This window comes from Pleurodeles waltl, chromosome 10 (genome assembly GCF_031143425.1).
Source record: "Pleurodeles waltl isolate 20211129_DDA chromosome 10, aPleWal1.hap1.20221129, whole genome shotgun sequence".
NCBI lineage: Eukaryota > Metazoa > Chordata > Amphibia > Caudata > Salamandridae > Pleurodeles > Pleurodeles waltl.
In genome coordinates this window covers 629345511-629367654 of record NC_090449.1, presented here as the reverse complement: position 1 = coordinate 629367654, position 22144 = coordinate 629345511, and the positions used below count along the sequence as shown (strand labels likewise).

The 22144-nt window shown below is 45.5% G+C and overlaps 1 protein-coding gene across 11 annotated transcripts in view; it reads left to right on the top strand.

Annotated features, from left to right (window-relative positions):
• Positions 1-22144, top strand: part of KMT2C (lysine methyltransferase 2C) — a 1516687-nt gene that overhangs the window by 316776 nt on the left and 1177767 nt on the right. For all 11 annotated transcript variants that reach the window (XM_069211124.1, XM_069211114.1, XM_069211120.1 and 8 more), the window contains exon 7: positions 16254-16416. In XM_069211124.1, the coding sequence (XP_069067225.1) occupies positions 16254-16416 (163 nt within the window). The remainder of the gene's footprint in view (positions 1-16253; positions 16417-22144) is intronic.

Here is a 22144-nt window from a genome sequence, read left to right as displayed (position 1 = left end):
AGAGCGAGTGCGAGAGGGCGAGAGCGAGTGCGAGAGGGCGAGAGCGAGTGCGAGAGGGCGAGAGAGAGAGGGCGAGAGGGCGAGAGAGAGAGGGCGAGAGAGAGAGGGCGAGAGAGAGAGGGCGAGAGAGAGAGGGCGAGAGAGAGAGGGCGAGAGAGAGAGGGCGAGAGAGAGAGGGCGAGAGCGAGAGGGCGAGAGCGAGAGTGCGAGAGTGCGAGAGAGATTGATTGACTGACTGACTGACTGAGATTGACTGAGATTGCTAGAGAGACAGATTGCTAGAGAGACAGATTGCTAGAGAGACAGATTGCTAGAGAGACAGATTGCTAGAGAGACAGACAGAGATTGATATAGAGATTGATATAGAGATTGATATAGAGATTGATATAGAGATTGATATAGAGATTGATATAGAGATTGATATAGAGATTGATATAGAGATTGATATAGAGATTGATATAGAGATTGAATGAGAGAGAGAGAGAGAGAGACAGATTGATAGAGAGATAGAGAGAGACAGATTGATAGAGATAGAGACAGATTGATAGAGATAGAGATAGAGAGAGACAGATTGATAGAGATAGAGAGAGATATAGAGATAGACATGGATTGATATAGAGATAGACATGGATTGATATAGAGATAGACATGGATTGCTATAGACATGGATTGCTATAGAGATATAGAGATAGACATAGATTGATATAGAGATAGACATAGATTGATATAGAGAGAGTGCGAGAGAGATTGCGAGAGAGAGAGTGCGAGATTGATAGAGAGATTTAGAGAGCGAGAGCTATATAGAGAGCGCGAGAGAGAGCTAGAGAGAGAGAGAGAGAGCGAAAGAGAGAGAGAGCGAGCTAGCTTGATTGATTGATTGAGATTGATTGAGATTGATTGATTGATTGAGACTGATTGACTGATTGACTGACTGAGATTGACATTGATAGATTGAGATTGACATTGATAGATTGAGATAGATTGATAGAGATAGATTGATAGAGATAGATTGATAGAGATAGATTGATAGAGATTGATTGATAGAGAGAGCGAGAGATAGAGAGCGAGAGCGCTAGAGAGAGAGCGAGAGCTAGAGCGCTAGAGAGCTAGAGAGAGAGAGCGAGAGAGAGAGCTAGAGAGAGAGCTAGAGAGAGAGCTAGAGAGAGAGCTAGAGAGAGAGCTAGAGAGAGAGCTAGAGAGAGAGCTAGAGAGAGAGCTAGAGAGAGAGCTAGAGCTAGAGAGAGAGAGAGCTAGAGAGAGCTAGAGCTAGAGAGAGCTAGAGCTAGAGAGAGAGAGAGAGCTAGAGAGAGATTGAGAGTGCTAGAGAGAGATTGAGAGATAGATTGATAGAGAGAGCGAGATAGATATATGTCTAGATATATGTCTAGATATATGTATAGATATATATAACCAAAGGTGACAGGGACGTTCTAGTTAGGCTCACCTTTTAAACGTACAAAAGCACCATAGAAATTCAGGTGTATGTTATTTCAACTATAACTCGTGCCCCTGCCATGCACAGTTTTCTCATTAATAATGTTACTACAAATGTTACAGTGACATTATCAATGATATTGTAAAAAATGTCATGAGTACTGTAATATCTAGGGTTGTTAGCAGTGCATGGCAAGGACGCGAGCAGCTATCAAGGTCCAGGCAGTACGGCTGCTTCTGTCAGCTGACGCAAGCTCCCCTTTTCACATACTACTCTCTGTGACCTCAATGGATGTTAACCTCATGCATAGAATCGGCCACTACGCACATCTAACCCATGGAACAAACGTGAGAAATACTGCTTATAATGTAAAACTACCAAGAGAATTCGGTAGCAATCTTTATATGCAAATAACAAAATATCATTGCATAGATGAAATAGTTCCCTAAGTTTTCTTGCAGTATTTTCCTGATGATGTTGGTTTAGGTAACACGCAGAGTAGTACAGTGAGACATAAAATATTATGTTTTGTTGCTTGCTTTATTGAAAGTTTAAAAAGTCTGACATAAAGTAAGTGGTTTGTGACTTATGAGACAAGTGGTAATGGGCATCCATCACACCGGCCTGCTTTTGGAGCAGCTTGAAAATGTTTGTTCCCTGTCAGTCCTCGATTATTGTGATGTGTAAGCTCTATCATCTGGGGGAACCGAAAGGTCATAGTACTAAAAGGCAGGTAGAACCAAGAGCACGAGACACCACATGCAGAGGGCTCAATTCCAAATCTTTTCTTTGTTTTCCTGTGCTCGTTTTGTGCAGGAATATCGACAGTTCCTTTATTCAGCCTGCTGCAAAATGTCAACCTTATTAAAGCTTTAGGGGGTGGGTTAGTAATCACTCGCTATGCTTCATTTCTCGTTTTTAATTGGAATATTTTTAGTTTGTGGTCTTTTGCGTTTAGAACGAAGAATGAACAGACTGTTTTGTAACTTCTGGAACATACTGATTATGGTGTTAACGTTTTGTTGGTGATATGTACTAACTTCTATAACTAGGGAATGCATATATTTAAGATGTTTCCAGTTTGCTTATTTGTATTTTAATTAAGGCTATGGCATAGATGTGGCACTCATAGAATGACTGTTTGGGATAATCTGGTAAATTTATAATTTTATGGGGTCTGAACTCCCAAGAATTGATAGTGTGGTATTGTTTGAAATACATCCAGTTACCACATCTTCAACAGACCATGCTTTAAATGGCTAGTGTCTGAAACAGATAATTTAACAGCTCCAACACAGGTAGTAGCAGCAGGAATGTTTTCTCAAGTAACATTGTTCTGCATCCAAATTTTAAAGTGAGCCAGTTGAAGGGTAATAGTCTTCTTAATGTAGAATAAGCCATACCCAGGTAGGCGCTCGGCCCTTCAGCTTGATGATATACCTATTGAGTCCCTCTACCTCGACAGTGTTCACCACAAAGGCATAACATGGCTTCATCAATACCTCCTACAGCTGACCCCTTTAAAAACTAAAACATGCTATGTCTTGCAAAGGCAAAGGGAAAGGGAAAGGGAACTGGCCACCAAAATACCCGATGATACTTAGGTGGCTATATGGCAGAAGGCGGCTAAATCGATACTCATTAGATATAAAAAGAACACACCCAAAACACTGACCCGCTGGTATCTCACGCCGGTTAGGTTTGCCAAGATGTTTGGGGGTTACGACTTATGCTGGAAGGGGGTGTGAGAAGCGAGGTACTTTTCTACTCACCTGGTGGTCCTGCACATTGACCAGATCATTTTGGTAGAGATCCAGCGCACAGTGCAGAAAAATGTCCAACTACCACTAGGCCCACCTACGATTCTCTTAGGCATGCCGGGGGGCAGACAGAACTTTCCCCACAAAAACCCACCACCGCCATTTATTCTCCCATCTTCTCCTTGTCCCTTTATGTAATGGAAAAATTGACTGCTACCATCTGTGATTGCATTGCCAAATTTGATGATACATGGTGCCCCTTTACTACCCATATCAAGCGCTTGCAGCATGCAGGAGGGCTCCATATCACAAAGTCCAAAACAGTACGCGTATCCGACATTCACATCATGTCCTTGTCGAAGCTAAATAAAGAGACACAGGCAAAGTCAAGTTTCAAATGGAGCTGTATTCATGAATTCATGGGGCCATGTGCTTTGAAATAGCATGTCCAATTTGTATAAGTCCCATCTGATCTTTTATGCAGGAAAACCATAAAGTCGTAAAATACATTGTCCAGTTGGAATGACAGAAAGGATATTTCTTCATCAAATACATGCTGTGATGTTAGTCAGTGGATGCATGCTGTTACACATACAGTACAATAGGCATCTAACCATTCACAGTAAAACAACATTTTGTGATGGCACAGTAATACAAGATGACCACAAGCGTGACCTTCACATTACTCAAATGGTTGGGACTTTCCAAGGTGTCAAAGAAACCAGTTTCTTCACAACCCCTGTCCAGACCTGTGTGGACATCCAGGTGTCTGTTTCTGGGCGAATGACGCAATGCATGTTTCGTGATGTGCCTCTTTTAAGCAAGCCTTTCACTACAAGCGGTCTGTCAGGGTACATTAGTCATCTGACCTTTAGTATGTTTTGCATCATTGAATATCGCAGGATGAGGACAGGCCTGGGGAAATACAAAATTGATTAGCCAGTTTCCACATCACCCCCCTGTGGTAATCAATGATGCAATGGTGTCTTAATCCTCCTGGCACTATCCCGCATCCATCAGTGAGAAGGTCTAGATATTGTCTGGTGTGCATGATGTTAGTACCTTGGGGAATGAGTACTATTGCTGACTTGAATCATCCTTAGTACCTCGTACTCAGCCTTCAATGGACACCTAATGTATCGCTATCTGTGGCAGTTTGTGTAGGCAATTTTGCACATGGGAGATTAACAAACACAAGATAGCTACCTGTTGTGTGTGTGATTAGGAACATTTGTCTCCTCCACTGGGAATCTGGGATGCATAGTTGGTCCACTACTTACTTATCTAATCTTAACCTAACAACCCACTCCTCCTATTATGATCCTCACACTTGTACTTTTTATAATGCATTGTTATTAATGACAACTCTTATTTGACAGATAATGTAATGTTCATGTTGTTGTAAGTCTTTCATAGCTATAGTTGATAAAAGTGATCTGTGATATTTCTCTGTAATTTATTATCTACTAGGCACTGTTGGAGCAGGTGTGCGCAAACATGAAAATTACATAATATCTGTAACTTTGTATCATACTTCGCTTTCTTTTCAACATTATTATTTTTCTCCCAAAGCATGTTCATCCCCCTGATGTTTTGTTGTATTGTAAATCTGGGAAAGAGGTTCAAAGTTCAACTCCTTGTCTTTCAATGTTCCTATTTTGAAGTAAGAGGCAACCGTGTGGAATGAACAGATAGTAGCACAAAGAAAACCGCCATAGCCATTCTTGGTAGGCCTTGAAGAGGGTTTGGGCATTGTTGCCTCAATGAATTTCGAGAGAGCTTCAAAATAATCAATTTCCTGTACCTTACATTTAGTCTCGGAGGTCACCATTATTTGAGGCAAAAAGGTACTCTAGAATGGAGGCCAGGTATTCTAGAGCTAAGGTTCTAGCAAGTTCTTTCAGCCAGAACTGCAGGTGATGAAGCTGGTGAAGTTAATGGTGCCCTTAGTTCTTGTTGCTTCTCCAGTTGGGGACACCTTCTTAGTGTGAGAGCCATAAGTCCAGGAGGTCTGCCCCTCACACTTCACAGGTGACCCCAGCCCAATCTCCCAGTTGGAGATCATGTCCAGCTGGTGTTGTTTAGTCAGTAAGGGCCTGCATCACCTCATGATGAAGGTAACTCAATGTAACTGTGAAATCAACTCAGATGCTGATAGCAGAACAATGGACGTGCATAGGCCATTCAAACAGTACCCATAGGAAGGATCTGTGGGAACGTAATTCCTACTTCAGTGAGTATCTTGGTTGCTTGATTATTTTATAAACCTCTCCCCTTGTTTCTATCTTTGCTTTTTTTTTTTGTTTTTGTTTTTTGGTATTCCCCGGGAAATGAGATAGGCTTTGTTGCATTCTGTGCCCTGCATGGGCAGGGTGGCGTCTTCATTAACTTCTTTATTACAATCATGAGTGTATGGGCTGTATTTTCCTTCCTCCTGGAGGATTGTATATTGCTTCTAGTGGCACTGCACAGTGTCATGTTCATGTGCCTTTTCTTGAAAATGCAAAGTAAAATAGTTAAAAAAAAAAAAAAAAAAAAAAAAGATGCCATGCCATCCAGTGACTAGCAAGGCTTTTAACAAGCATTGGCAAAACGAACAGGTCTCGCCTTTGCAAAGCCCAACGGGTCTAGTCTATGCTACAGGTCTTGACAATGCAAAATACATTGGGTTTGGCAACACATTTTAGTCATGTAGTAAACCAGTGTGTCTGCTGTTTAGCATGGCTAAAGGTTAGTGGTGTGGAGAAGGGAGAGTGGAGTCGATTGGGGTAGAGTAGAGAAAAATTGAGTAGATTGTAGTGGGGTAGATTGGCATAGAGTGATGTAGACTAGAGTGGGGTAGATTGGAATGGAATGGAATGGAGTGGCGTTGCGTATATTAGAGTGAGGCAGATTGGAGTGGGGGTGGGGGAAGGTAGAGTGGGGCCGATGGAGGTGGAGTGGGGGAAGGTAGAGTGGGGTAGATAGAGGTGGAGTGGGGGAAGGTAGAGTGGGGTAGATAGAGGTGGAGTGGGGGAAGGTAGAGTGGGGTAGATAGAGGTGGAGAGGGGGAAGGTAGAGTGGGGCAGATTGAGGTGGAGTGGGGAAGGTAGAGTGGGGTAGATTGAGATGGAGTGGGGGTAGGTAGAGTGGGGTAGATTGAGGTAGAGTGGGGGTAGAGTGGGGTAGATTGAGTTGGAGTGGGGTAGATAGGAGAGGAGTGTGGTTGACTGGGATAAAGTGAAGAAGGGTAGATTGGGGTAGACTGAAGTGGTTGAAGTTGAGTGGGGTAGATTGGAGTGGAGTGGAGTGGATTGGGGTACACTGGAGTGGAGTGCGGTAGACTGGAATGGGTTTGGGTGGAATGGAGTGGGCCAGATTAAAAAGGAATGGCGTAGACTAGAGTAGATTGGGATAGATTGGAGTGGAATGTGATAGATTGGGGTAGAGTGGATTGGGTAAGTGAAGTGGGGGGTCTAAAGAGGAGGGGCGTAGAGCAGAGTGGCATGGGGAGTGGTGTGGAGTTAACTTTGGTAATGTATTGTAGAGTGTCTTAAAGTAGTAGACTAGAGTGTTTTAGAATGAAATAGTGTGGCGTAGAGTGGAAGGGCATAGAGTCGTGTGAAGTAGAGTGGTGTAGTGTGGAGTATGCATGGTGTGGTAGCTCACTGCCATTACAGACAACACATTTTCAATTGAAATGGTCATTACATTTGAACTGACAAACAGTACGGTGTGGAAATGTGATCACCCAATGTATTACTGTGTTTTGATCACATTAAAATATTTGTTTCCACCACACTTCAGAATTGTGAAAAAATGTGCTTCATTTATACTTTTTTCTAATTCTGATATATTCTACTCTCACATGGGTACTCACCAGGACTGTCACATAAATTCACACTCTTTCAATACGCAGGTGACAAGACAGGAAAAAGATTTGAATGCCTTTTTTACAGAAAGTGAGTACTCGAAGGACAGCCTAAAGCAAATAAAGCCAACAAAAAGAAATCAAGTAGCTGTGAGTTACATACCTCAAAGCCAATAGTAAGCAGTGAGCGAAATCCAGTGAAGCTTTCAGAATGCTCACAAGAAGCTGTATACAAACCAGCAGCTGTCTGGTAGGCTTCGACCTAAAAACACTAAGTACACCCCTCCCCCTAATGGCAGTGGTCTATTGCTCTTCTCACCTCGCACATCCATTGAAAGAAATGTCTCCCTGAGCACTCATTAACCAGTCAGCACATCCTCTGCTTACTGCCGTCCTCATAAAATCCATTGCCTTGTTGTGTGATAAACCCCAGTATCTGGGCAGTGTTGAATGATTTGCTCACATTATCTGTAAAATATATATGAAATAGTGTGTGTGTGTGTATATAAATATATATATGTATATATATATATAATCACGGAAATAAACATACATTCTGATTTTAAGGCACACAGCCAGGCATTACCACATTTTGTATTTAAAAACACAAAACTGCAAAGAGTGCAACAGGGTGATAATGGTGTGAACCTTTCTTTGCCAATCAACGAAAGGCTACAATGATGAAAGGAGCAGGAGTGAAGACAAGCAAGGAGGGGACAACAGCAATAAAATGTATTCTTGGTCTTTGAATGCACAGCAAATGTTACGAGATAAGAACAAGGTTGAGAGGCCTGTTTACAGAAACAACTCGAAGTGAGTGAAAACAGGACCGATTGTGTGGATTACTTATTAAGATACTAAAAGGAGACCAGTGGATTGATATTGTAATTGGTCAGTGCTCTTGGGGAGGGCTAAACACAGGAAGAGTCATGATGCTTGTATACCCTGGACAAATGGGGAGGAAGGATATGAGAGCGACAATGGAGCCAGCAAATGGGACGTCTATGGGCAGGCTGAAGCCCACAAAGTGTATACAACATGTCTCAAAGCGACAGGACAAACACTGTCTAGCAGAGAACTTTAAAGGCACTACATGTCTTTGGACCTGCCGTTTAACGTCTGCAAGAGAGGATTTTGTGTACAATATATTTTGTTTGCTAGTGCTAATGTTTGTGTAGTCCACCAATGACAGAATAGTAGTAATGTTATTTGGGGGCTGATTAAAACAATAATATTCTTGCTAAGCGGCCTCAAAAATAAAATCCTTATTACTTGATTCAGCCAGGCAGCTCACAATGTGGGTATAATGGCCAAATTAACAAATTAGCACTCCAGACACACATTGATGGGTCAGCTCAGGTAAGACTTCCATTTCAGCAACTTGTTCCCCTGTAGGTGCTGGGGCGTCCCCCTTGACTTCAGCCTCCTCCCGGACTGTGGGAATTTCTGGGACGGGTTTGCAGCATCCCTTGCCCTTTCTCCCTGCAGTCACCTGGGCCACTGTTTCAGGCTCTCGGTCTGTCTGATCACCCTGTCTAGCTGCCATTGACTGAGTGGTCACGCATGCCCACTCTGGAAACCCCAACATCCCCAAGTGCGACTTGAGGTCCACCTTCTTCCAGGTGGAAGTCTCCCAGCAGACAGTCAACTGGCATGGTGGGACTCACAGCTACTCACAAGTAACGTAAGACCCCCACACTCCAAGGGAACCTTTGCCACCTTACATTGGCGCTCTGAGTTGTCCCCTACAGCTACCTGATGGAATACACAAGGGACTATTTGCTCTTCATATCTGAGTTTCTACCCTCTGCCCATTGATGGTCACCCACTCCCTGTATTTCTTAGTGTTATCAGGCATAAGGTTTCTCTAGACCATCTCACTGTCCCCTAGTGAGACAAGGGTCACCTCTGTGGGTTCCCCACACCCACTTGGGACCAACTCCTCCCCAAGCGCTACACTGGCCAACCCCTTGGTCTGGCCACCGCTGGCTGGCGGTGTCCACATGGGACCCTCCTTTATGCGACCCACCTGGGCACAAGCAAAACATTTATGGGGCCCTGCCTCTGCAGGCTTTCCTGAAGAGGCCTGTGGTTTCTTATCTCCTAGGGGTGGGATTTCTTACCCAGGTTACTAGATTGGGGCTCTTTGGAACACTTTTTGTTAACTTTTTTTTTTTTATCCTTGTTCCCACTTACACACTCCCCTCCCCCCAACTACCCCCTCCCCCCCACAAAAAAAATGAAAAAAACTCTATTGCTGGGAACTCTGCCCACCCTTGGCAGAATCTCCCCCATATACCTTTTTGTGGACTCTGGTACTCACCCAGCGGTCTGCCTCCATAGCAAGCTTCCTGGGGTCAGTCAGCTTGCTATCAGTCAAGTGCTGGTGCAGCTCTGAAAAACACAGACTAGACAAGTGCTACCACGCAATTAAGTTGTACATCCACTGAAAATGTCGTATTACTACCCTTGACTTAACCATCCAGTGCTCTACAGAAAGAATCCACACATTCTCACCAGGTCTGGGAATCAGTTTTCTTACTCTGTCTAAACTGATCCCTGTACTTGTCGGGAATGAGGCCATACCTAGTGAGAAGGGCCTCCTCCATGTCAGCATACGTGAGGTTGTACCCCTTATCCACAGCTAGCAAAGTGTCTCTCCCCTCCTCTGTGAAGTGGATCCACAACCCTGCTCTCTAATTCTTCTCAGGGACCCCATTCATGTGGATGGATGCCTCATATCCCTGAAACCACCTCTGGATGCCATCTCCCTTCTTGTACTCTCTCCTACTTTCTTGGGAATGTGTACTATTCTGTCTGACTGCACTGAGGTATTGCTGCCCCTGTGATTGCTGGATCTACTCCTTTGATCCAGCTCCTTTACTCTCAGCTCATGATCCAAGAGCATTTTCTTCTCTGACATTTCTAACCTCTCTAACTCAATCTGGTGCCTCCTGGCCTCTCTCCTGTCCTCCAGCTTCTCTGGAGTCAGGCTCTTGGAACCACCACTGCTGCCTGACCCAGGTGATACCCCTCCCCCTAGCAGCTCCTGCATCCTCCGCATATCTTCCCCTGGATTTGGGTCCACAGACTCCCCCGTTGGATCCACAAACTGCCCACTGGCAGTTCTGGCTGCTACCCAGGCCCTCAGCGCCTTTTGTGGCTCCCCCTTTTTGGTGAGGACTCTGACTTTGAGGTTTTTGCAAACTGCCTTCAGTTACTTCACGGTTTAGGTTTCTAACCTATCCTTCTCAAAAACCAAATCCTGGGATGCAACTGATGATGCTCTTGACTGAGACATGATGTTGTTGGGGTTCACTTTAACTCAAGATCAAAAATAGGTTAAAGGAAAATCCAAAGCAAATCTGAATGTGGTCTTCGATACGGTAGTAGTGTACACCAATCACTGGGGGTCAAGTGCAAATGCAAGTCCTATCCCACCACTGCCACCAATGTTAGAAATGGGGTCTCTAGTTGGTAGATGGTTTGCACCATGTCCAAGTAGAGACCCTATCTCTAGTCAGGATAAGGGAGATACCCACTCAGATAACTCCTGCTCACCCCCTTGGTAGCTTGGCACGAGCAGTCAGGCTTATCTCAGAAGCAATGTGTAGAGCATTTGCACATAACACACAGTAACTCAGTGAGAACACTACAAAAGGGCACTACACCAGTTTTAGAAAAATAGCCAATATTCAGCTTTATAAAACAAAACCTAATACGATAAAAATGCAACATACAGTAATAAATATATGCATTTTGCTAGAATTAACTTAGACAGTTCCTTGAAGTAGATAGCTCCACCTGGGGCTATCACAGCGTCGTGATCAACAAAAGCAACAGTTCAAGCCAGCCGCAGTGTTGTTGGTATCGGGAAGACCTGCAAACAGTACCTTGGAAATGCCGGGCATCGTGATCCTCGTGATGAGATCCGGAGAGCGGAGTTGCTGGCGTTGGTTCCGGAGGTTAGTGCAGGGGTTGTCGGGCCCTTGAAGTCACATGCGTTGCAGATTGAGCTCGGGGCTGATGAAGTCGGGAGCGCTGGCATGGATGGCGTCGGGGCTGCTGTGCGAAGAGGGGCGACGTGCTGTGCCCACATGTCATGGTGCAGGCAGCAGCGTCGGTGAGACAAGGGCTGCGGTATGAAGCTGGGCGGTGCAATGTGCGATGTCACAGTGCAGACAGTGGCGCTGTCGTCTGTAGGCCCAAGTCGGCAGTGCCGCGCGAGATGGGCTCTGTGTGGGGTCCACAGGTCACAGTGCAGGCGGGGGTCTGTTGACAACACTGGAGTCGATGGTTCTGCGGTGCGGGCAGTGCTTTGTGTACCTCACAAGCGGCATCCACAGGCCACGGTGCAGGCAGCGGCGCCGGTGTCCGTAGGAGCATCATCGGGGATGCCCAGGCTGCGGTGTGAGCAAGGAGATACTGGCGTGCGGGGGCCCATAGGTCACGGTGCATGCAGTGGCTCGGTGGCGGCATCAGTGAGAACGGTTGCGGTGCGAAGCAGGGTAGTGCGGCGCCCTGCGGCATCGGCAAGTCACGGTACAGTCAGCTGTGTCGTTGACGGTGTCAATGTGGTTTTTCTTCTGTTGCAGCACAAAATACACAGTTCCCAGTGCTGTAGGCAGATGAAACTGAAGTCTTTGATATCCCTGAGACTTCCAACAGGAGGCAAGCTCCACTCTAAACCCTTAGAGAATCTCTCAAGCATGATACACAGCAAAGCTCACCCTTTGCTCTCTTTTAAGTTAGAAGCAGCAACTGCAGTCCAATCCAGCAAGGCGCACACAGCAAAGGGACAGTACTCCTCCTCCAGCTCTTCAGCTTTTCTCTTTGGCAGAGGTTCTCTTGATCCAGAAAGATTCTAAAGGTCTGGGGGTTTGGGTCCAATACTTATACCCCTTTCTGCCTTTGAAGTTGGCAAACTTCAAAGAAAAGTCTCACTTGTTTGCAAGATCCTTCCTTCTCCAGGTCGGGCCTCAGACACACACTAGGGGGTTGGATAGTGCATTGTGTGAGTGAAGGCACATTCTTTTCAGGTGTAAGTGACCACTTCTTTCTCCACTCTAGCTCAGATGCATCATCAGGATATGCAGGCTAAACTTCAGCTCCCTTTGTGTCACTGTATGAAGGAGAGGTGTAAATAGCTGAACTGTCAAACTGACCTAGACAGGGAATCCACAAATAGGCAGTCACAGATTGGTTTAAGCAAGAAAATGCCTACTTTCTAAAAGTGACATTTTCAAACTTTCAATCCAAAAAGCAACTTCACTAAAATATGTATTTTTAAATTGTGAGTTCAGAGACCCCAGACTCCATATTTATATAAAGGGAATCTGGGCTTTAAAGTAATTTTAAGGCAGTCCCCATGTTAACCTATGAGAGAGAGAGAGAGGCCTTGCAACAGTGAAAATCGAATTTGGCAGTATTTCACTGTTAGGACATGTAACACATCAGTACATGTCACACCTTTAACATACACTGCACCCTGCCCATAGGGCTACCTAGGGCCTACCTTAGGGGTGTGTTGCATGTAGTAAATGGGAACATTTGGGCATGGCAAGTGGGTACATTTGCCAGGTCGAATTGGCAGTTTAAAACTGCAGACACTGCAGTGGCAGGTCCGAGACATGTTCACAGGGCTACTCATGTGGGTAGCGCAATCGATGCTGCAGGCCCTCTAGTAGCATTTGATGTGCAGGCCCTGGGCACCTCTAGTGCACTTTACTAGGGACTTAATAGTAAATCAAATATGCCAATCCGGGATAAGCCAATCACCAATACAATTTATATAGGGAACACCTGCACTTTAGCACTGATTAGCAGTGGTAAAGTGCACAGAGACAACAAATCAGCAAAAACAGGGTCCAGTTTACCATATAAACAGGAGGTCAGAAGGCACAAAGACTGGTGAGACACACCAAAAAGCTGCCAGGTCTAACAAGGGCCATATGTACAAAAGCATTTCTCTGGTTGCCAACGGCCCGATTTGACCAGAAAAAATGCTTGTTGATATGTACAAAACACGATTCAACCAGATGCATGACAAGCATTGCTGACTGGATTAAGAACAACTGCCTGCAACTAAACACAGCCAAGACGGAAATATTGATCTTTGGCAATAGTAGCAACACATTGAATGACTCCTGGTAGCCATCAGACCTAGGACCCGCACTCACTACATCCGACCATGCCAGAAACCTCTGAATCATCATTGACTACAAGCTCACCTTGAAATCACGAAACAATGCCATCTCCTGCGCCTGCTTCATCAATACGCATGGTACGTCAGAACTTCAAGTAGCTACCGATATATACGAGATGCAGTGTGACACAGGCCCTCATCACCAGCTGACTGAACTACTGCAGTGCCCTCTACGTAGGAATCGCTGTAAACCTCCTACAGGGACTTCAGACCATACCAAATGTGGTACCCAGCCTCATCCTCTGCCTTCCCTGATGAACCCACATCACACTCTGCCTCTGGTAACTCCACAGTCTCCCCGTACAGAAGAAATGCCAATTGAAGTTGCTGACCCATGCACAGAAGGCTTTACACTACCAAGGACTTGCGTTCATTAACCACTGCCTGAACTTCCACTAACTGTCAAGAAGACTGTGCTCTTCCTTTCTTTCCCTTGCCCATACTCCCTGCGTCTACCAAAGCAGAAGTGGAGGACACTCCTTTCTCGTGTCAGCGAAAACCTGGAACAGCTTCCCCACGCACCTTCTGGAAAATCACCTTACTTCTGGAATTACAAGTAGCCCTCTAGACCTGGCTGTTCGAGCCCCCGGGACCTTCAAGTGCCTGGATACTCTATTGGGGTGTTAGCTGCACTTTATCAATTCTGATTCATTGATTGAATAATGTTACCGGATCACAATTTCCGTTTAGAGATTCAGGGCCTCATTACGAGTTTGGTGGAGGGGATTACATCATCCCAAACATAACGAATATCCCACCCCCCGTATTACATGTTCCATTATATCCTATGGAACTTGTAAAACGGCGGATGGGATATCCGTCACATTTGGGACGGAGTAACCCTCTCTGCCAATCTCGCAATAAGGCGCTCAGTATTTGAAAGGGGCATGTTTAGGGCGTCCCTTCCACATCCCATTTTGCAGTGGTATGTATGAATGTTTTGGATCCAAATTACGATTGCAAAACATTCAGTTTCCTAATTGGGATTTGCAGAAAATCGTAGTTAGGTAATCACTATTCCTAAAATGTGAACATGTGACCCTAAATTCCATGTTCTGTGTTGGTGACACTTAAACAATAAAGGTTAATGTGAATGCTGTGTTAATTCCAAGGTGGACGGGACCTGAATTCCTGACCAAACCTACGGTTTTGCATGTTTTTTGTCAGGAATTCTCTCTCTCATATTGATGACTATGCTATGTACGAACAATATTACAAGGTTAGCAGTATATGTTTGTATGTTGAAATTTGTAGATTTTAGAGCATCCTAATATCCCTTACACTCACAGCTTTAGGTGTAATGAGGTATAGCATGATGACTCTGAAATTGTAATTCAATCCAGAGCACATTGGTGAATGCCATTAGAATAGGTAGAGGCTAGAATCTGCTCACATTGTGAGCTAGGTGCTTGATGCTGCCACATTATTACAGTTGCTTTTAGTGGCATTCCTGCCTCAAATGAGTAGAATGTAAAAGTGACAATGTCTGTAAAGGCAACAGAACGTTGATAGTATTAATATTTAGTGTAGTGCAGCTTTTATCTTAAGGACACCACCGGTCAACGTGTGGTGTCTTCTACAGTATAGCGAGGGCCACTGAAATTATGCAGCAGGAGAGGGCCAAAATATGCAGCAGGGTTGAGTAGTACTACTTCATTATTTCATAATTTTTAGGTTGAGCGCGCAAGCACTCTGATGTGTTGTAATCTGTCTGTGGGCTTTTTACCATACCCACTGCATGCCCATCACTATCACTCATTCATGGGCTTGTGTTTCAAAAATCCTTTGTTATCATTGCTAAATGGTCTATGCATGTCACTTCTTTGGGCAGTTTTGTCACCACCTTGGCCATCAACCCTCTTACATGGATAATTCCACGTTTGCTGATGGGTATTACTGCAAGCAAACTTTTGTCCTTTTCTGTGTCTCCTTCGCGCTCAGGGCGGCCGTGGTGGTTTGAATTGGCTTGCTTATGTCAACTGTTTTACTTTTCATTTTTAATTTGTGGCAAGAAAAGTCCAGTTAGGAATTTACAATGCCAGTAGCTCTTCCTCGAGCAAACTCGAGACCCATTACATTGCAAATGCCTGTCAAACTTGGTAACACTCTCTGAGCATAGGTTGCACCTCATTAGTACCAATTTAAAACCCAAATATAGCAATAAGCAACAGAATGGGGACCAGTCCACCTTTGCAAAGGGCCTTTCCCTTCACGGCAGCACGTTGTTATATTTTTAGTAAGCTTTGAACAGTTTGAGCTAGAAGCAAAACATTGTTTTAGTTTATATCTGCAGAGTATGCAGCAGAGGGAGGATTATGTGGCAAATCTATAATTATGTGAAAATCTCCACGGGCACACAATTGCATAATTCCAGTGGCCCTGAGTTTACCTTAAGTTCCGTCATAGGGCCATTGATTTCTTGTTTTTACAGTAGGAAGAGATGGGTGTAAGGTAGGTGACTACTGTTTGTAGAGTTAGTTACCAATTAGCACTATCAGTATAAACTGCTTCCCAAAAGCTTATTTCGCCCACGTCCTGCAAATATTGTTCAATGGATAGATATTGCAATGAAGTAGAACTCACAGAAGTAAAGATGATGGTATATTAGTAACACATCTTTAAAAAATTGAGTGCTGCATACATTCAGTTAAAGATGGATGTGAACAGTGTCTGCTCAGTTAATGGTGATTGTACTAAATAGACTCAAAAGCCACTTGCATACTAATGATTTCAAAATAGTTATCACAAAACCTTTGTTTAGTTTTTTGCTAGTCTCGTTTTGTCCGATATTTTATAAAATGTATACAGTTTGCACTGATGGATAGTAAGTAAACAAAAAACACAGGCCCGTATTAATGTATTGTTCGTTCGGTAGTTCTCTCTGCATCGCCCTACAAATGATTACCTTAGCATTGAAATCTGTATATGAGTGTGTGTTTAAGAACCGTGTACTTTGTTCTGTTAAACTTGTAATTCTTTTTTTCTTCATTGTGTTCTTTTTAGCGTTGTGCATATTGTAAGCACTTTGGAGCCACCATTCGGTGTTGTGGAGAGAAATGCCTGCATACGTACCATTACCCATGTGCAGCTGGAGCTGGCACCTTCCAGGATTTCAGTCATTTTTCTCTACTTTGTCCTGAACACATTGACCAGGCTCCTGAAAGATGTAAGTAGGCCGTAACTTTAGTGCACTTTTTATGTGACTGATCATCTGCAACCCACTTCTTTTTAAGAGGATGCATGTTCTTCTTTTGCCATTACTTAATTTCCTTCTAATAGCTTGGTTGTGCCTAAGACTAAACATTGATAAACTGGATCCCAATATTTGGAACCACATAAACACATTATACATGACAAAAAAGGCTGTGAACACCTTAATGTCTAATTTGATTAAGGTCCCTCTTTGTCACCAGCTTGTTCGACCTCCTAATTGTGTTCAACCAGATCATAACCATGCAGTTGCCAGAAATAGAACTATTTTTGCTCTTTCATGCCTACTCCTGAGGTTTACACCCTCCTCTGTGTTTGGCAAACCTGGATTCAGTGGTCTAGTTTGTACTCCTTCTTGGAGCTCGACATCTTCTGGCAAATTGTGTACAGTATCAATCTGATGGAGACTTCTAGCTGTAGATTCCTAACCCCGGCGTCAGACTGTATCCAGAAGATTTTTCATGAGCAGTACCCCTGCGCGCTGGTAGGTGGCACCAATCAGCTCCATGTGTCATCCACGCTGAAAATTACGCCACTGTACCTATATAGGTGCCACTCAAGCGCACAGGCAAGCAGGTCTTTTCTTTCTACCTCAGCCAGCACTGATCGGACAGAAGAGCTACCCCTCAGTCATTTTTTGGCTGGACTTTTGTGACTTTTTGCAACCATTTTGGAGGTTTACCTCCCGGTGGGTAGAGGATTTTGTCATGTAATATGGGTTTTAAGCCCTGCTGAGCTGGTCATCGACAGGTGACGGATCCGTGCCTCATCTGTCTGTGGTGTTTGAACCTCGCCCACAACCGGAAGTTGTACTGCTTTTGCTGGGTCATGCATCTAAAGGCTTTGGAGGGGTGGTCCCTAAAGCTGAAAGCTGCCCAGTATGCATCTCTGCCCAGGTCAAGGTCCTGGTTGAGGGGATGGTCCTGAAGTTATCTTGTCCTATTCCGGGACGATAGGGTAAGTTGAGGCACAAGTCGATCATCAGCATTCTAGGCCTCGTTCCTCATAATCTGTGCCTGGGCCAGCTCCATGTCTCCTTGATTTTCCGGGAGCTGCAGTGACACCTGCCCACCGTAGAGTGCTATGAGGCCATGCCCTCATTTTTGGGCAGCCTTACCCGGTCCGTGTGCCTTCGGGCCACATGGAGTGAGAGAGCTCTCATTGGCTTCTGTGCCTGTGACTGCAGCGCCCATGGGCCCCCCAAGGATTCAGTCCTGGATCTGGACCGGCACTGGTCGTAACATCTCATTCTTCCCTCACGCCGAAACTCCCGGCACCCACTGGCAGCACCATCCCCATTGTCATCCCTGACTGCGACTCTGAGCCGAATAGGCATCTTCCGATGCAGACGCCACAGAAGCCTTGCCTCCTAGATTGGATCCTGAGCCCTATTCTGTTTGGCTAGGCCTGGGGGAAGGGTGGCAGGGGTGGGCGAGGGTCGCTAGACCCTTTAAAATACCAGTCCTATGAGGAAATGGCCTGACAATATTTGGGTGAAGCCAGTGGACTGGACACCTCTCCAGATAGTGATATGCTTTCTCCCACTGCTGTGGTGCGCAGTGGTGGTGAGGAGGGCAGCTGAGGTTCTAGATCTTCAGCTACCCTCGGTGGCAGTCAAGACTGATCTCTTGATGGAGGTGCTGCAAATGGGAGTTTCCTCATCCAAACCCCTGAGCCTATTCATTGATGCCCTCACGTACATCGTTTTTGGTACCTGGTCCAAACCCAGCACAGGTGCTCCTGTGAATAGCATGATTGCCACCTGCCTTCGCCTGTAAACTGGAGACCCAGCCTTCCTCGCCCAACACCCTGCCCCTTAGAGCTTGGCGGTTCAAGCCTCAACTTCACACTGCACTTTCCCTACTGCTCCCCCAGATAGGGAACCCAAGAGGCTAGGCACATTTGGGAAGAAGTTTACTTCCACCAGCCTGGCATTGAGGCCCGTAAACACCGCATGCCTTTTGGGTTGTTATTCCCACAGTCTTTGAGACATGATTGTGCAAGTGCTGCCACAGGTTCCGGAGGAGACTCGTACTGCACACACTCAGGTTGTTGCTGATGGGAGGGACACTGAAAAGTTCACAATTTGTTGAAGACGTGACACAACAGACTCGCTAGGCAGAGTGGTTTCCACAACAGTGGCCCTGAGGCCCATTTGCGGCTGAGGAGGTCTGGCTTTTCGGGGGATGTCCAAGCTTCCCTAATGAACATGTCCTTCGATAGCACCTGTCTCTTTGGAAATAAGGAGAATTCAGCACTCATGTGCTTCAAGGATTCTCGGGCTGTGGTCAAATCCAGTGGCCTCGCCGCAGCCCCTGTCCCACCTAGTCTGCTTTTTGTTCCTTTTGTGGCTACGGAAGGGCCTTCCAGCCATGCAAAATTTTGTCCAGCAACTGTGGCTCGCTTGCTTTCCCAGCCTCTGTGTAGATGACTCTGTTTCACCTTAATTAAACATTGCATTTAAGTTGTTACTTTTTTTTTAAAACTCAATCAAATACCTGATTGCCAAACATACTGTTCTGGTCAGGCAGGCTCTACTAATGTGGAAAAGTATCCAGAGTGTCATTAGAAATATAGGTAAGGGTTTTGAAGAATATTTTGAGTCTCTTTACGTTTGACTCATACTTCCAGCTAAGTTATAAGTGACAACAGATGTTAGTGATGGAGGCTTAGTGCTGTTCATTTTTTTCCCTTAAAACAGAGCACTCTTATCAGCATAATGCTTCTTTTGGCCATTAACATGGTGCCCTCCTGGATCACTCGAGGCCCCGGGGGACCTGCACCCCAATTTGAAGACACTTGCTCTAACCCCTTCTAGTCACCCCTTTACCACCATATGCGTGCAGTTGGCGTCAGGATTTGCCATCACCTGCTCCACTGCCTGTCCATAACATCAGACAGGTGGGTTTGGCAGATTGTCTGAAGGGGCTACTCCCTCCCCTTGAAAACTGCTTGTCCCTCCATGCCACCATCTCACAATCGTGTGGTGGAGGATCACCTGTTCCTTCTCTGCAAGGAAGTCACGTCTTCCTTGGTCAAGGATGGCCATACAGCTGGTTTTTGTGCCAAAATGAAGGCTGTGGTTGTTATTCCCAGTACTTTCTGACTCCTAAAAAGGACAAAGGTCTTCACCCTATTTTAGATCTATAAGCCCTAAATCTATTCCTCAAGAAGGAGAAATTCAAAATGTTGGCTCAGGTCTTATTGGCTGTGGTAGCATTGGACTTGCTGGACACTTATTTCCATATTCCTGTCCTGCCTGCCCACATACATTACCTAAGGTTTAAAGTAGGGCACGAGCACTTTCAGGTCACTGTACTTCCTTTTGGCCTTACCAGTGCCCCTCGGGTGTTCTCCAAGGGACAGTGGTCGTTGAGGTCATCTAAGGAGATCAGGGCTTCCAGTCTTCCCCGATCTCGATGACTGGCTGCTGAAGACTGGCTCGTCCCAGGCTGTTGTTTCCCGCCTCTAGACTACGGCAAACCTCCTGCATTCGCTGAGGTTCAGTATAAATGTGCTGAAGTCACACCTGACTCCCTCTGAGATGCTCCCTTTCATCAGAGCTGTTTTGGACCCAATACAGTTTCGGGCTTACCATCCTGAATGGCGAGTCAGGATATTCAGGCTATTATACTGATGTTTCAGCCTCTGTCCTGGATTCGAATGAGTCTGACTCTGAGGCTGTTGGGACTCATGGCCACCTACATCCTGCTGGTGACACATGCCAGATGGCATATGCAGGCTCTGCAGTGAGATCTGAAGTTTCAGTAGGTGCAGCATCAGGGGAATCTCTCCGAATTGGTCCAGATCTCAGAGGAAACTGCAAAAGATCTGCAGTCTTGGTTAACAAACTGCAATTAGGTCAGAGGCAAATCCCTCTCCCTTCCCCAACCAGATCAGACAGTAGTGACTGATGCGTAACTCCTGGGATTGGGCTGCTATATGGGAGAGGTGGAGATCAGAGGACTCTGGTCTCCGGTGGAAACCGAACTCCATGTCAACCTGCTTCAGCTTCGAGTGATCTGGCTGGCATTGGCATTGAAAGCCTTTCTACCCTCCATCAAAGGAAGGCTAGTGCAGGTGTTCACGGACAAAACCATGGCCATGTCATGCTGCAAAAAGTCGTGGACTTTGTCAAGAGGCTCTGAGCCTCTGGACATGGGTGGAAGAGTAGGGCATATCCCTGATGGTTCAGCACCTGGCTGCTCTCTGAACACCAGAGCAGACACTCTGTCGAAGATGCCTAGCAGATCACGAATTACGTCTCCACCCAGAGATGGCGCAAGGTTTCTTTCAGCAGTCGGGAGAGCCTTGGTAAGAACTGTTTGCCTCCGCTGAGAGCGTGCAATGTCAGCAGTTTTGTGTGCTGAAGTTTCCAAGGTGGCTCTTGCTCAGAGACTGTTTTTGTCTTGAGTGGAACCCAGGCCCTTTTGTACGCCTTTCCACCCATACCACTCCTGCCCAGAGTTCTCAAGATCATCAGGAACAACCGGGGCCAAGTCATCCTTGTTGCTCTGGCCAGCGATCCTCTGATCAGGCTGCCTCTTCAGGAGGATCCTGTGTCGCAGCAGGGATGGGTCCTTCATTGGAACCTATCTACTCTCTGCCTTCTTGCATGGAGATTGAGCAGCTGCAGTTGACAGCTTCTGATCTTTCTCCAGAAGTCTGTAACATCATCTTGACACCCAGGCCTTCCCTCAACTGAAATGTTGTACGCCTGCAGTTGGACGAAAATTGTGGCATGGTGCACAGAAAAGTCTTGGTTACCTTTCTGCCCCTCTTTCTGAGGTTTTGCTTTCCATTCTTTCCCTTCCAAGCAGGGCTCTGCTTTGGACTCTTATGGGATATTTATCTGCAATGTCTGCCTTTTTTTGGTTGCATAATCAACCACCTTTGCTTAAGTCCCTTATTGTAAGGTGTTATTCATATCTTCCCTCTTTCCCCATTCATTATGCACCATCGGGACCTTGATTTGGTTCGAACTTTTTTTTGTGTTCTCTTTTCGAGCCTCTCAGCAATTGTCCCATCAAACTTCTCACTTTGAAAACAGCCTTCCTTGTGGCCTTACCTCTCTAGGTATCCTGACAAACTGGTGCTTCTCACAAGGGCTTCTTTTCTGCTAAAAGTGGTCACACCCTTTCATGTAGGTCAGTCAGTCTCCCTGCCTAATTAATACGCCCCCGCCCCTCCCCCCACATCCTTCTAAGGAAGAGGAGAGACTCCACTGCCTGGCCCCAAAAAAGAACGTTGACATTCTATCTGGATCGTACCCGTGAGTTGTAGGTGGACGACCAACTGTTTGTAGGATATGTGAGTGCAAAGAAAAGTTGAGCGGTGCAGAAGCAAACAATCTCTTATTGGATCTGCATCAAGATCTGCTATGCACTGACCAAAAAGCAACTTCCTGAAAGGCTTGCAAACTCATGTCACAAGTGCTAAAGCTGCAATCACTGCGTTAGCAAGCAGAGTTCCGGTTCTGGACATCTGCCACGCAGCAACGTGAACCTCTCTCGTTTGCAATTGGTTTACAGACCCACATCTGGGAATGGTATTGGTTGGGTATCTACTCAAAAGCAAGGAATATGCAGCTTGAATTCTCTCAGATGAGCAAGTTACCTACCTTCGGTAATGTCTTAGCTGGTAGGCTATCAGTGCAGATTCCTTAAATACCCACACACTCTCCC